The sequence below is a fragment of the Macaca fascicularis genome, chromosome 12, assembly GCF_037993035.2.
Source record: "Macaca fascicularis isolate 582-1 chromosome 12, T2T-MFA8v1.1".
NCBI lineage: Eukaryota > Metazoa > Chordata > Mammalia > Primates > Cercopithecidae > Macaca > Macaca fascicularis.
In genome coordinates, this window is record NC_088386.1 from 21,060,942 (window position 1) to 21,075,879 (window position 14,938).

At 39.0% G+C, this 14,938-nt stretch overlaps 1 protein-coding gene across 35 annotated transcripts in view; it reads right to left on the reverse strand.

The window, feature by feature from the left end:
- ZRANB3 (zinc finger RANBP2-type containing 3) overlaps positions 1-14,938 on the reverse strand; it is a 321,730-nt gene that overhangs the window by 32,783 nt on the left and 274,009 nt on the right. For 25 of the 35 annotated variants that reach the window (XR_006691008.3, XR_012421091.1, XR_012421090.1 and 22 more), the window contains 5 exons: positions 13,271-13,685; positions 10,904-11,104; positions 7,381-7,472; positions 1,722-1,823; positions 124-266 (listed from right to left, as the gene is read on the reverse strand). Coding sequence is in view for 29 of the 35 variants with exons in the window: in XM_045366986.3 (XP_045222921.2) it covers positions 124-266; positions 1,722-1,823; positions 7,381-7,472; positions 10,904-11,104; positions 13,271-13,685 (953 nt within the window). In the remaining 6 variants the exon portion in view is untranslated. Of the gene's footprint in view, positions 1-123; positions 267-1,721; positions 1,824-7,379; positions 7,473-9,400; positions 9,430-10,903; positions 11,105-13,270; positions 13,686-14,250; positions 14,571-14,938 lie in introns of those variants that run through there. The other 10 variants (XR_012421088.1, XM_074008959.1, XM_005573009.5 and 7 more) reach the window with 4 other exon arrangements.

The following is a 14,938-nucleotide window of genomic DNA, read 5'->3' on the forward strand; positions in this document are numbered from 1 at the left end:
CATAATTTTCTCATAACTCATCAGGATTTCATTAATAGTTCCAAAAGATGCCTCAGACCCTCCTGTAGAAAGAACCATGAAAAGTAATATAATACAAAATTAAAAAAAAAAGACAACTCATACCTTTTGGTGCAATTTTGTTTGGTTTGTTGCTTTGTGATCTCTTCCAAAGCAAGAATTGGGCTACAGAATAGCTGTCCACTTTTCCTGATTATTCTTTGCTTCATGGCAGTTAGACTACTCCATTCTCGAACAAATCTCAAAATCTGGCAGAAAATGAGATAATAAAAAGAGTTAACAGCTCACAGTCATCTTCCTTTGAAAGTGAGCCTATTTATAACATCAGAAAACTGCTATTTTGTTATGTCCCCCAAATAGGCTTTTGAGTTCCACAACCTAATGCTTTCTTCAATTTGACGCAATTTTCATATCTTTATTGTGAACTACCTACGGCATTCTCAAGAGATACTTTTTTTTTCTTTTTGATAAGGTCTTGCTCTGTTGCCCAGGCTGGAGTGCAGTGGCATGATCACGGCTCACTGCAGCCTTGACCTCCAGCAGTCCTCCTGCTGCCTTAGTTTCCTAAGTAGCTGGGACTACAGGCACATGCCATCACACCTGGCTAGTTTTTCTATTTTCTGTAGAGACAGGGTCTCACTATGTTGCCCAGGCTGCTCTTAAACTCCTGGGCCCAAGTGATCCTCCTACCTCACCCTCCTTAAGTGTTGGCATTACAGCAGTGAGCCATTACACCCAGCCAAGAGATCTTTTTCAATCCAAAGCTTCTCTAAAGGCATGTTTCAGGACATGCAGTGTATGCCCTTAACACACATAGATCAACAGTGATAATATGCTCATTGAGACCAAAAAAGGTCTGGAAGTACATATCCCAGCTGGGGTCAAGGCAAAACTAGGTGACAGAATGATAGTGCAACATCTGAGAATCGCTTTGTAAATGATGCCTAAGTTTTCACAGGAAAAGAAAATCAATAAATCTGGGACATTTTTAGTAGGGGTACCAGTCAAGTATATATAACTGGCTATTTTTTGGGACTCTGAGAATCAGGATTAGATTATTCCAAATAAATAGCTTACTGTTCCCTTTTCATTTAAAACAGGTATAGCTGACCTATGGGCAATGCTTCATTTCCACTCAAATGGTAAAAAAAATAATCACCATTTTCTTGTAAAAATGGCACACAGCATGCTGGGTTAGCCCCTGCGCATGATGACCCTTCTTGGCAGTGAAGGAAAATCAACCACAGATGAGTGTTAAGACCTCCCTGGCAGGAACTGGGCCTGGAGCTGCATGCTGGTGCTTCTGCTAATGAATCAAGAATCACCCAATAAGGTATTATCTCTGCTCTTGGAATTTGTCATTGTTAGAACTTAACCTTAGTAGAAAAAATGTGATTCTAGCAGATACAAATATCACAGTTGCTAATCCTGTGAATGAGAAATTAAATAATGTGAGGATGATTCTATCCACAGAAACAGCAACTGTAGGTGTGATCATTTGCCAAGGAAACAGATTTCACATATATTCTTAGCACCGGGTAATTAATAGGCACCACCTAGACTGAAGAAAATGCAACCAGTGATTTGACTCTATAACATGACACAAAGTGCTTTTTTAAACTTAAACTCAAAATGATCATTAAAATTATTAAAACAAGTTTATTTAAAGTAAATAAAGCCATTTTATTTAAAACTATTCTTACCAGTGAGCGATTTTGTTTCAGCTGAAAGCTTGCTGGTAAATCTTCCCAAAGGTCTAATTTTATATCCAAAGGAATGAAATTACAGCTCATCTGTTTTCCACCCTGATGATAGATTAGGAAGACACTAACAATCCATTTTTGTATAGGCACTAGAAACTATTTTAAATGAAAATAATTATATTTTGACGCAATATGCCTAGTCTCCTAAAAGAAAAACTGAGGTGACACATTCTAGACAAGGGTCCACCAAAATGGCTCCTCTGGAGAAACTGTGAGCCAAGAAGGGGAGGCAGGCTCTCTACCACACTGGGTGCTTCCACTGCCCATGCCTACCCCAAGGTTATTGCCTTCAGCCTGGAATGCTTTGTTTACTGCTGTGTCATACTCTTTTCTATTGACTAATCTTGGAAATACGTATCAAAACAATAAAATTATACACTGCAAATTAACATAGAAGAATATTATATCCTTGAAGTTAACAGTAGCACAACCATTCCCAAATTTGCAAATAAACTTCTTTATACTCACTGACAACATAAGTATCACGTCAAAGAAGGGTATCAAGGAATAGTCTGAATAACCTTCACCAAATGATAAGTCTGTCCATTGTTACAGGAACAAGGAAGTAAAGAGAAGGCAGAAAGATCAATTCTAGAGAAGTTACTTAAAAATTTGCTCCCCCAAAGCAATGTCACAGTATCAGTCAATGAGGACTGTCTGCCAATAGTACCACCTGGAGAGTAAGTGGAACTGCATTTAGGTCCCAACCATCGGTGCACAACATCCTGAAATCTTTTTTTTCCCTTTTTTTTTTTTGAGACAAGGTATCACTCTGTCACCCAGGCTGGAGTGCAACAGCGTGATCTCGGCTCACTGCAGCCTCAACCTCCTGGGCCCATGTGATCCTCCCACCTCAGCCTCCCAAGTAGCTGGAATTACAGGCACAAATTCTACCACACCTGACTAATTTTTTTCTATTTTTTGTAGAGACAGGGTTTCACCATGTTGCCCAGGCTGCTGGGCTCATGTGATCCTAACACCTTGAACTCCTGGGCTCAAGTGATTCTTCCACCTCAGCCTTCCAAAGTGCTAGGATTACAGGAATGAGCCACCATGCCCAGCCTCTGAAATCTTAAGGGTACAAAGTAACCACATACAGCGGTGCAGTAGAGGTATTTCCTTTATAAATGGGAAGAATCTCTCATACGAAAATCTACTTTATCAATAGTTGAACTCATATTCTCTCAGTTAAAAAAAAAAAAAGTTACAGCTCCCACAATTACTTTAGAGAAAAACATACAAAAAGTACGCACTGATTAAAAATTTTGAGGCCAGGTGCAGTGGCTCACGCCTGTAATCCCAGCACTTTGGGAGGCCAAGGCGGGAGGATCACAAGGTCAGGAGCACGAAATGAGCCTGACCAACATGGTGAAACCCTGTCTCTACAAAAAATACAAAAATTAGCTGGGCGTGGTGGCACGTGCCTGTAATCCCAGCTACTCTGGAGGCTGAGGCAGGAGAACTGCTTGAACCCCGGAGGCAGAGGTTGCAGTGAGTCGAGATCCCGCCACTGCACTCCAGCCTGGGCAGCAGAGAGAGACTCCATCTCAGAAAAAAAAAAAAAAAATTGGTATGTAATTCTAAACCCTGATATAGACATGGGATTCTGGCTGAAATGAACAGTTCTAATACGACACAGGATGCTAAATGTCTGTTACTACTCTTCCTTTAAAGGGGTATCCTTTTAGGCCGTGAACTAGGAATTATTTTATTTTATTTTTATTTTTTTAGACAGAGTCTCACTCTGTTGCCCAGGCTGGAGTGCAGTGGCACAATCTTGGCTCACTGCAACCTGTACCTCCCGGGTTCAAGTGATTCTCCTGCCTCAGCCTCCCAAGTAGCTGGGATTACGGGTGCCTGCCATCACGCCTGGCTGATTTTTGTATTTTTAGTAGAGTCGGGGTTTCACCATATTGGTCAGGCTGGTTGCAAATTCCTCACCTCAGGTGATCCGCCTGCCTCGGCCTCCCAAAGAGTTGGGATTACACGCATGAGCCACTGTGCCCAGCCTTACTTCAGCTCTTTTAAGGTGAAAAGGAAAGCTTTCATTTCAGCTCTACTCTGGTTGTGAAAAGATATGTCAACAATTCATCTGCTCAGTGTCTTGTGTTTGGAAAATTATTTGGGTGATAACATTTTATGGTAAAGAGACATGTAAGTATTTAGAACAGTCATAAAACTATATTTGATACCATTAACAGAAATGTCAAGAAGAAGCAGGCTACTAGGCTGGCGGCAGAGCCTGAATACGGGTCAGCGAGGTGGTCGCTGTGGTTTGGTTTGGCAGCAGGTGCATTATACCCTCTATCAGGAGCCTGCAGTTCTCTGTCTGCACCCCAACAGGGATACAACACTGATCAGGTAATCCAAGAGGCAGAGCTTTCACTGTATAGAGTTAAAAAAGATTAAAGAATTTAAGGGCTTCTGGATTTCTGTGGTATGCTCTGCCTGGTGTTTGTCCTTTGGTTTTGTCTACCTTCAAGCCCCTCTTGGGACCATTTCTCTGTCCCTCTCCTGTGATGGTCTGAGAAAGAAGCATGGCCTAAAGCTCTCCCAACATGGGGGATGAGGGTGGCTCAGGCACTTAAACCTGCCTCAAGATGAATAAAGGAGTCACTGGTGCTCCCTGTAGCCTGGTTCACCATGTCAGAGGCTCCACATGGTAGATCAGGCTCCACACCTGTAAGAGGAGAATTGATTACTGCCTGGCTTGGTTCTTGGTGTCTCTCTCTCAGTTATTGTCCTATGCTAGAGGCTGCTTGGGGATGCTGGTATTCATGATCCTAGCCATCTCCTCCTAAGAGAAGATTATTACATGGTACACTATCTATCTATATCTATATTTGGTTTAGTAGAAAACCTGTAACGGAAAGTTTGGTCATCTCCAACATATTATCTTTTAAACATCGATATAATGGACCATGAGTTTTAAAAGTTTCAAATACTATCTTATTATACTTATAAAGATTAGAAATTTAAAACTTTAGGCCGGGCGCAGTGGCTCACATTTGTAATCCCAGCACTTTGGGAGGCCGAGGCAGGCAGATCACGAGGTCGGGAGTTCAAGACCAGCCTGGACAACACAGTGGAACCCTGTCTCTACTAAAAATAGAAAAATTAGCTGGGTGTGGTGGTGGGCGCTGCAATCCCAGCTACTCGGGAGGCTGAGGCAGGAGAATCGCTTGAACCTGGGAGGCGGAGGTTACAGTGAACCGAGATTGTGCCACTGCACTCCAACCTGAGTGACAGAGCTAGACTCCGTCTCAAAAAAAAAAAAAAAAGAAATTAAAAATTTTAGACCAAATAAAAGTATTAATAATCTATCCAGGCCATAGATTCTCACTTTCAGAAAGTCGTGTTTTCATACCAATAGCAAGATACTGTTTGCCTTTTCCACTCTCATTCTTTCACAAACGTATGGTGACTTTTTCCAGTGGCTACATGAAATGCTGTCTCAACAAACTAACACAGAGACAGATACCAGAATCCCACTGTTTTCCATTAAGACTTCAGAGAAAATTGCTCAACATGTAAAACAATGACAATCTTCTCACTAAATATTTTTTTGACTTGGAAAATATAATTATTTTAAATAAAAAAAGTTATTTATATAAATATATAATGGGTTTATTTATCTTAAAATATGCATTTCCTCACTTAAAAATAATTGTTGGCCGGCCGGGCGCGGTGGCTCAAGCCTGTAATCCCAGCACTTTGGGAGGCCGAGACGGGCGGATCACGAGGTCAGGAGATCGAGACCATCCTGGCTAACACGGTGAAGCCCCGTCTCTACTAAAAATACAAAAAACTAGCCGGGCGAGGTGGCGGGCGCCTGTAGTCCCAGCTACTCCGGAGGCTGAGGCAGGAGAATGGCGTAAACCCGGGAGGCGGAGCTTGCAGTGAGCTGAGATCTGGCCACTGCACTCCAGCCCGGGCTACAGAGCAAGACTCCGTCTCAAAAAAAAAAAAAAAAATTGTTGGCCAAGCATGGTGGCTCACGCCTGTAATCCTAGCACCTTTAGGAGGCTGAGGTGGCAGACTGTTTGAACCCAGGAGTTTGAGACCAGTCTGGGCAACACAGCAAGACATTCTGTCTCAAAAAAAAGAAAAAAAAAAAAAAAAAGGGCCCTCTCTCTCTAAAAAAAAAAAACAACCAAACAAAAAAATGGCCAGGTGTGGTGGCTCACACCTGTAATCCCAGCACTTTGGGAGTCTGAGGTGGGCGGATCACAAGGTCAGGAGTTCGAGACCAGCCTAGCCAATATGGTGAAACCTCATCTCTACTAAAAATACAAAAATTAGCCAGGTGTGGTGGCAGGTGCCTGCAGTCTCAGCTACCTGGAGGCTGAGGCAGGAGAATCATTTGAACCCAGGAGGTGGAGGTTGCAGTGAGCCGAGATGGTGCCACTGCACTCCAGCCTGGGCAACAGGGTGAGAAAAAAAAAAAATAGAAAAATGTAATTGTTAATTATTCACATTTAAGTGAATAAATGAAAAAAAATTTTTTTTTTTTGAGACAGAGTGTCATTTTGCCGCCCAGGCTGGAGTGCAGTGGCACGATCTTGGCTCACTGCAACCTGTACCTTCCAGGTTTACACGATTCTCCTGCCTCAGCCTCCCGAGTAGCTGGGATTAAAGACACTCGCTACCACACCCAGCTAATTTTCGTATTTTTAGTAGAGAGGGGGTTTCGCCATGTTGGCCAGGCTGATCTCAAACTCCTGACCTCAGGTAATCCACCCACCTCAGCCTCTCCAAGTGCTGGGATTACAGGCGTGAGCCACCACACCCGACCATAAATGAGTATTTTTGAGAAGCTCCATTTTAATTTCAAATATAGTAGACATCAATAGATATAACCTATATAAACAAAAGGTCTTTGGGGTTCTCAATAAATTTTAGGAGTGCAAAGAGGTCCTGAGTCTAAAAAGTTTGGGTACTACTAAGCTAGCCTATGGCAGGAATCAGCAATCATCTGACACAAGCTTCCTAGCATTTACTCAACATGAATGGGCAGGTCTAGGCTTCTGTAAAGACGCTGCTGCTCCTGCTGCTGCAAGTGATCAGTGCAGGATTAACATTTATGGAGAGTTCATGTAGGCCAGGCACTGTCCTAAGTGCTTTACAGGACTCAGCTCATTTTATCTTTGCAACAAATCCTGTCTGCATTTTATTTTTTATTATTTTAACAATTTTTAATTTTTAAGGGTACAGAGTAGGTTTATATACTTATGGGATGCATGAGATAATTTGATACTGGCATACAATGTGTAATAATCACATAAATGGGGTAAATGGGGTATACCACATTTTACAGTTGAGGAAATTGAAGCACACAGCAGTTGAGTAATGTGTCCAAGATTACATACTAACAGATTTGAACTGAGGTAGTCTGGCCCTGAAGTCTATGTTCTTAAAGACTGTGTGGTTTTACCTCTCATTGTCTTTAGATTTAACACAGAAATTTGAGAATTAGCTTTAAGGAGGAAAATAACTAGATGCTTATCTCATTGTTAATAAAATTAAGTATCTCCACTGAAAAGTGAAAAAAGGAAGTCTTTTTTTATGTTTCAAGTTACAGACTCTGCATGACGCTTACCTTAGTATAGATGTGAATCCGGTCAGTATTCCTACTTGCACAAAACATTAAGGTGTCATACACTGGCAAAGTGTCTGAACTCTTCAACTGTTCTATTAAAGAAGACAAAAGAGAACCTGAAGGCTTATCTACTCTCTATCTAAAATAGCTTATTTTAATCATGTGTAGGTTAGAATGATGAAATAGCTATATCAAAAATATCAATATATTTAACAAAAAGTAATTGTCTAGCCTTGAAATAAAACTACCACAGTAGGCCATTGAAGAGCATATCGGCTTATATGGTAACCAATTGTTTTACATTTTTGCTAATGACCTAACAAGAAACAAACAGATTCAGAATTAGCTGAAAAAATACAAGTTAGGTAGGCATAAGGAAGAATTTCCACCAATAAGAGCTGTTATTGGTCTTGAAGTTTAGACTAATCTATTCCTTTTGCTAGAGTAGATTTGAGGCTGAATAAGCACCATTTTGATTATTAGCAGCAACATCGCTATGTTGAGGGCCACTTAAATGCCTGATTCCCTGGAGCCTGGTGCCTGACATTCACAAAAGAAGATAAGTAGACAAGCTTCTTTTCTGATAATCTCTTCTTATTTAGCCCTTTCTTAGTCCTACTGTCCAATATATTTTGCAGGAGATACAGGATTATCAATGCAGGTCTAAATAATAATTAGAGTTAACATTTAGTGAGCACACACAATGTGCGAGGCACTGTTGTAGGTACATACAGTAATACCTTTCAGAAATAAATAGTGCATTTTACATAGGAAGAAACTGAGGCACGCTAACTTATGGTCACATGCCTAGTAAGAGGACATAAAACCTGCAAGCTGGCTCCAGAGTCTGTGCTCTTACCTTCTCTCACAGTTCCTCAGTGATCTTTTAAAGTACTTTCCCAGACCTAGAAGTCTATGATTTGTTTGCCATTCTACTTGGCAATGTCATCATACTATTATTTTTCTAATCAAGGCACTGACCACTTTACAAACCTGATTTATGAATTATTCCCTTATTTTGTAAATTCAAAAATGTACTTTAACATCTCTGAAACTGGCATGTCTTACAGTCAATAACAACGATGGCATTTTACAATCATTGCTGGCCATGTGGCAGTTGTAAAACAGTTGTCTTTGCCTTAGTATGCATAAGCTGAGTCATAGCTGTAATACTATTGTCACTTCTACACTACACATGAGGTATATGCATTGTTGTTACTATATGTATTGACTTTATTACCTTTAAAATGTCTTTAAATTTTTTCACTATGATTTGGTATTGAAATGAAAAGTTATCATATATACCATAAAACTTGGATACAGACCAGGAAAGCATAAACTTGATATTAAAGGAGCAAATGTGTATCACTGGAGGAATAACCAAAATATCTTATTTTCTTGTAAAGGAATAATGGAGTGCTTCATGGTACCAAAGGAAACGAGAGCTCTGCAAATAGAGGAAGATGTCTTACATTTGGTTACTGAGATGTTCAAAAGGGTTGCCTATTACATGCCAAAGAAAGCAACTGACAGCAGGAGAAATTGCCAAATCCCTCAGAGCACATGAAAGAAATGTCAAAGCAACAGAGGATGATGTGGCCTGGTCTGGGCTAACATTAAGGTATTGTGTCATAGCTTAATTGGCAGTTTTCTTTGAAGAACTATGCATTAATGCTTAAAGATCAGAAGCCATTCTTTGATAAAAATAACTGTAACAATTCCAAATCAGTTGATATTAATTCTTGATAGCTATCAGCTACATTAGGGAACATATTTTTCTTTTCAGTGTTGCCATGAAGTGTAGATTAATGATTTGAGACTATAGATAATGCACCTATGGTTATTCTTCCAAACTCCTGGAATTCCAGAGAGAACAAAACTACAGTTCTAGAGTAGTACATATCACTCTGGTTCTAAAAGAGCATATGTAGGTAGAATAAGCATTTAACATAGTGTGCTTCCTTTGTTTTCTGTTTGTTTTTCATTGAAATTCATGTTAGTGGAAAGATGTGAAGCATACCTCTTATGTGGAATTCTCAGCCCAATGATCTGAAAAGTCAAAAAAGGGAAACAGGAATAGGTAAGGGGTAAATGCTGGCATTGTCTGGAGTGAATGAGGCCAAAGCAAATTTCATTGGCAGAACAGAACTTCAAAGTGATTTCTTTTTTTTTTTTTTTTTTTTTTTTTGAGACGGAGTCTCGCTCTGTCGCCCAGGCTGGAGTGCAGTGGCCGGATCTCAGCTCACTGCAAGCTCCGCCTCCTGGGTTCACGCCATTCTCCTGCCTCAGCCTCCCCAAAGTGATTTCTAAAAAGCATTTGTAAGTACAAGCTAACATGTTTTCATCAAGAGACCAACGTACAACTAACAAGCCAATATTTCCCTGCCATAGATGAAGAGATCCATAGCCCCGTTGATGACAATTGCCAGGTGTTGGTTCCTAGTCTGCTATTTAGTTCACTGAGCCATATGCTGTCCCATAACCAGAGTTTCATCAGCAGTTGAGAGTTTCTCACAGTAAGATAAAGAAAACTAGAGACACCAAAGAGTATAACCCACCTGAGTCTACACTGTCTACTTAAAAGCTGTTAAAATGAACAGACCTAAACAGATCCATTCCAAGACATTCTTTGGGAAGACCTTGAGGAGTTAGAAGGAAGGCTGAGAGAAGAAGAAAGGAGGATGCCTTGAGCTCAGAAATTCTTAAATGAACATTTCATTTTAAAGCTATGAGTCAGACTCTAAATTGTATTAGTGTTTAATAGCAACTAACTTAGAAGAAAAACTTCAACAGTCTCATCCCAACTATTGGGTTTGTGTTAATAAGAATATCAACCTGTATGTTACTATGGTCACTAAATGAGTAACAAGGAAAATAACCCAAAAGTACTCAGTCTCTTGCCAGCTGGCCCATAAATGATAGTGAAGTATGACATACAGGCTGGTATTTGCTAACCATCACAGCTATAAATAATGAAAGGAATCAACCAAAAAGTAAATAAATCTGAAACACTGTATGGTTGGCTCCAAATGCAGTCATGATTCATACAGTCTTGACATCATGTTCCCTAAAAACATTTTCTTTAAAATACTTTTAAAAAAATATGCTAATTAAGTGCAACCATTTACAACAATTTTTGTGTAAAGGATTAATGATATGCTAAGTGTTAGTTAATTATCTGTCAGTCTTACTGTTTTGTCCAAAGCACCTCCCAAATATCAAAACAACACCCTTACTGTGTGAATGAGCTAGGCTTGGTTGAGGCTGGGCAACAGGCCTGGTGGCAGCACATGTAGCTATTTATCGGTTTTGCTCTATGTGTAATGTCTGAATGCCAACAGACATACTCAGCTCTTCCAGCCATCTGGTGTTTAAGTATGTAGTTACAAATGGTTGGTATTTTTTAATATAAAAGAGAGTAAAAGGAACCTGGAACAAGGTAGTAATTACTAATCTAATAACAGTATTATGTGTGAAAGTATATGGTTATTACTTGGATGCTAGAAATGGAAACAAGACTTACCATTACCTTGCTGGGATGTAAGTCCATCTTCTTTCTCAATTTTTGATGTCTCTTCCTTGCTGTCAGCCAACTGGTCAGGTTCTGACTGTGCAAGGGCTTTTTTTTCACAGTCTGAGATAGTTTGAACCTTTTTGGAGGTGTCTTTCTGAGAATCATCCTCGTTTTTATCCTGGATATGGTTGAGGCTATCTATTTGCATAACTATTAAAATAAAAATTATTACAAAAATGTAATAATTTACATTTAAAAGTAAAAAGAATGTAACAGGTAGGTCTTACAGAAAGAAACAAAGTGAATAATGTTTATTCATATGTTCAAAACATTTATCAGGAGCCTACTATATGCCCAGTACTATTCTAGATGCTGAAGAGACAGCAGGAACAGGACAGAGAAATCCCTGCATTCTAGACTCCATTCTAAATGGCAGAGAATGACAATAAAATAAACAAATAGGTAAATAGTATATTTTCAGATAAAGACACAACTAAGGTTTTTTTTTTGTAAGAAGGTTTTGGAGAGCACTCCTACAGCAAAAGTCATGAGGACCAAGCTCTGAAAGGAGTCCCGTTTGAGCTGAGAGCTGTTCATGGATCTAGGAAGCTTCGACTCGGGCCTATATTCTTGGTCTAAATATTCTAAATGTAACTGGAAGCCATTAAAGAGTTTTAGGCAAAGGAATAAAGGATCACTTTGGCTGCTGTGCACTGAAGGATCAGATTAATATGGAGACTGTTGAGGTCTGGGAGAAAGATAGTGGCTTTAGAGTAGGATGGTAGCAATAAAGATAAAGTGGTTGGAATCAAGATTTATTTGGAGGTTACCTGATGGGTTGAGTGTGGGAGGTGAGCAAGAGACCAAAGATACAGCCCAGGTTTTTAGCATGATGTAGTAAAGAACAGGGAGGAGAAGATTTGGGTATTAGATGTGGTAGCGGTAGAAATATAAATCTAATAATTATATTTTTATATATAGTAATATCACTGTTACATAGACTATCTATTTCTCTCTAATCAGACTTTCATATTCACAAAAGGTAGTTTTTATTTTTTTAAGTTGCTTGAGAGATTCCTTATTAAATCCCAGGTCTAGAAATTTTCATTGTTGCTCTTGGTATCACAAAGGAAAAATCAGAACTATAAAACCCATATTAAATTATGACTTTTGTTGCTAAATCATTCAACTTATACATTTAATGTGAACTGACATTATTTCATAGTCACAATAGAACTTATTTTTATTGCCTGTAGCAGTTGGGAATTGCATGGAATCATGCTAATTGTGACAGAGATATTACATGGAATAAGCATGTGATTCCAATTTAGTTCACAGACAACAGGTGCCCACATACAAATATAACCACCACCCACATGGCAGACTTGTCAATTTTGGTAGAAGCACCCAAAGTGAAAGAGGGAAGACTCAGCTCCTCCCTACATTTTCCTTCAAATCAAAATTAAGACAGAGAGAAGAGCAAGGCAGGAGGAAGGAACTGCAATATCAGAATTTATATCTTAGCTGAGTCTTTGTCAATGCCAATATTTTGAAGAATTAATGTATGATGCAAAATTAGATGTGTACAATTATTACAAATGATAAAATAAAATGTGTACTTCCAGTTTCCAAAACTGTCAGCTTGGCATTTTTATTACTATAAAAATGCTCTATGGAATTGGAAACAAGAATACGGATGTATGACAACCATGGGTATTAATAATCATTTCAGAAACTAAACATCAGAAAATGGTATCCCATGCTATAAAAACATACTTGAGGTATATTTATGATTTCTAACTTTAAAATAATATGTTTTAAAAAAGAATAAACTCAAAAAAGCCAGACATCAAATCGGTTCACAAATGAAGACTGATCCATAGAGCAATTTTGATGCTTTGAAAAGCAAAAACCACGGCACAATGTATACTGACTAGGCAAAGAAGCGACATTACATTATTTTGCTATTTAAACATAAAAATAATCCACAATTTCCTTAAAAACAAGTATTAGCTACAGAGGAGAGAAAATAGTAAGTCTATGAGTATAAGGCATATTTGCTACCATAGCAACAGAGCTTCTATTCCTGCCCACTGAATTCATATCCTGCTGACATTAATCAGAAATGTCCATTTGTGCCAAATTAATGCCATATCACAGACGTTTGGGGATATACATTCTTGACAGAACCAGGAGCTTTTCACATTCCACAAGGGATAAATTCATTCTTCACTATATGAAGCTCTTATTCCAATTTAAAAGCTAAAGTTGTGCTGAGTCACACTATCTGTGGATAACAGCAGTCTCTATAAGCACAGGTTATCTGAAGACACCACTAACAGCCCTTACCTCCATGGTCACCTTCTATATACTCACCAGCACTGCCTTGAGGATTCTCACACATTTCGCAATAAGGTAACACTGAATTATTGATATATGTGCAGAAACGACACTGCCAGCCCTCTACAGGAAAGGCTGGGGTGGCTGACTGGGCCTTGGCCTCCTGGACACTTTCCATGAGTGGAGTTCTGATTTCCCTGGACTGGGATGGTATCTCTTCCGAGGGACTGCAGTGGTCATCTGAGGTGGCCAATTTCAATCTTTTAGTTTCAGGTTCAACATCACTTTCATAATCGATGGTATCTCCTGCAGCTGTTTTTGTAGGGTCTGATGACACTACAGTATTTTCCTCCTGGAATCTCTTTGATTCATCACAGGAGGTCATCAACTGTCTTTTTTTAGGTTGTGGTAAAAAAAATGATCGAATATCATGCTGTTTTTCTTTTTCGAACTAGGAAAAGCAAACAGTAGTTATCAAAGTAAGAAGCAATCTAATATGTTCTTCTTACATAAAAGAGCTTAACAAAATATTTTAATTAACCATATTGCCTTATCCTTTAAATACCTTTTGGAAATGAATTCATATATACATACATATATATATGTATGACTCTTCATATATACATACATATATATATGTAAAACATATCCATGTACTTCCTGTGTCTTAACTTTTTTCTTAGCACTTATTGTGTGCCAAGCATTTTACATATATTAACTCATTTAATCCTCATGTCAGTTCTGTGAGGTCAATACTATTATTATTATCACATTTTGAAGGAGGAAACTGCAGCTTTAGAGAGGTAAGATAACTTGGTTAGAGCAGTTATATAATAAAAATATACTTAATACATTACCCTAAATGTATGTCAGGGGAAAAAAGGCAATTGTGTATTCAAATATTTCAGGACAATCAAGGACCTAAAAAAACGCTTTCACACCCAAGCTATAAACACAATGTTCATACATAATGTTATTCATATGAAAATGTTTTCTTGACCAAGAAGCATCTTGACCAGGAAGCTGTTAATTAGGCTGGGTGTGGTGGCTCATGCCCATAATCCTAGCACTTTGGGAGGCTGCGATGGCAGGATTGCCTGAGCCCAGGAGTTCAAGACCAGCTTGGGCAACATGGTGAAACCCTGTTGCTACAAAAAAACCCCCAAAAAACCAAAAAAAACCCCAAAACAAAAATTAGCCAGGAGTGGTGGCGTGCACCTGTAGTCCCAGCTACTTGGGGAGCTGAGGTGGGAAGATTGCTGGAGCCTGAGAGGTTGAGGCTACAGTGAACTGTGACTGTGCCACTGCACTTCAGCTGAGGCAAGAGAGTGAGACCCTGGGGGGGAAAAAAAAAACAACAAAAAAACCTGTTAATTAGGACAGCTTCTTTAGTAGACACATTTTAATAATAACCTTGTTTTCAAGAAATGTATTTTTTTTTAAGAACAGCTATACCATTGCATGTTTTTCATCTTTTCAATGTGTGAATCTCAGTTTCCTATTACAGAAAGTAGGATACCTGTCTCCATGGTTTATTAGCTACAGTGAGGGTAAATTAAAGGATTTAGTTTTAGAGGTGCAGTTGGGAGCTATGTTAGAAACACGCTGTGGCCGAATATATTTTCAATGATGGTCACACCAATTCTTATGTCATTTCATATGCTCTTCTTACAATGTGACACTGACATGCCTCCATTGAGAGGT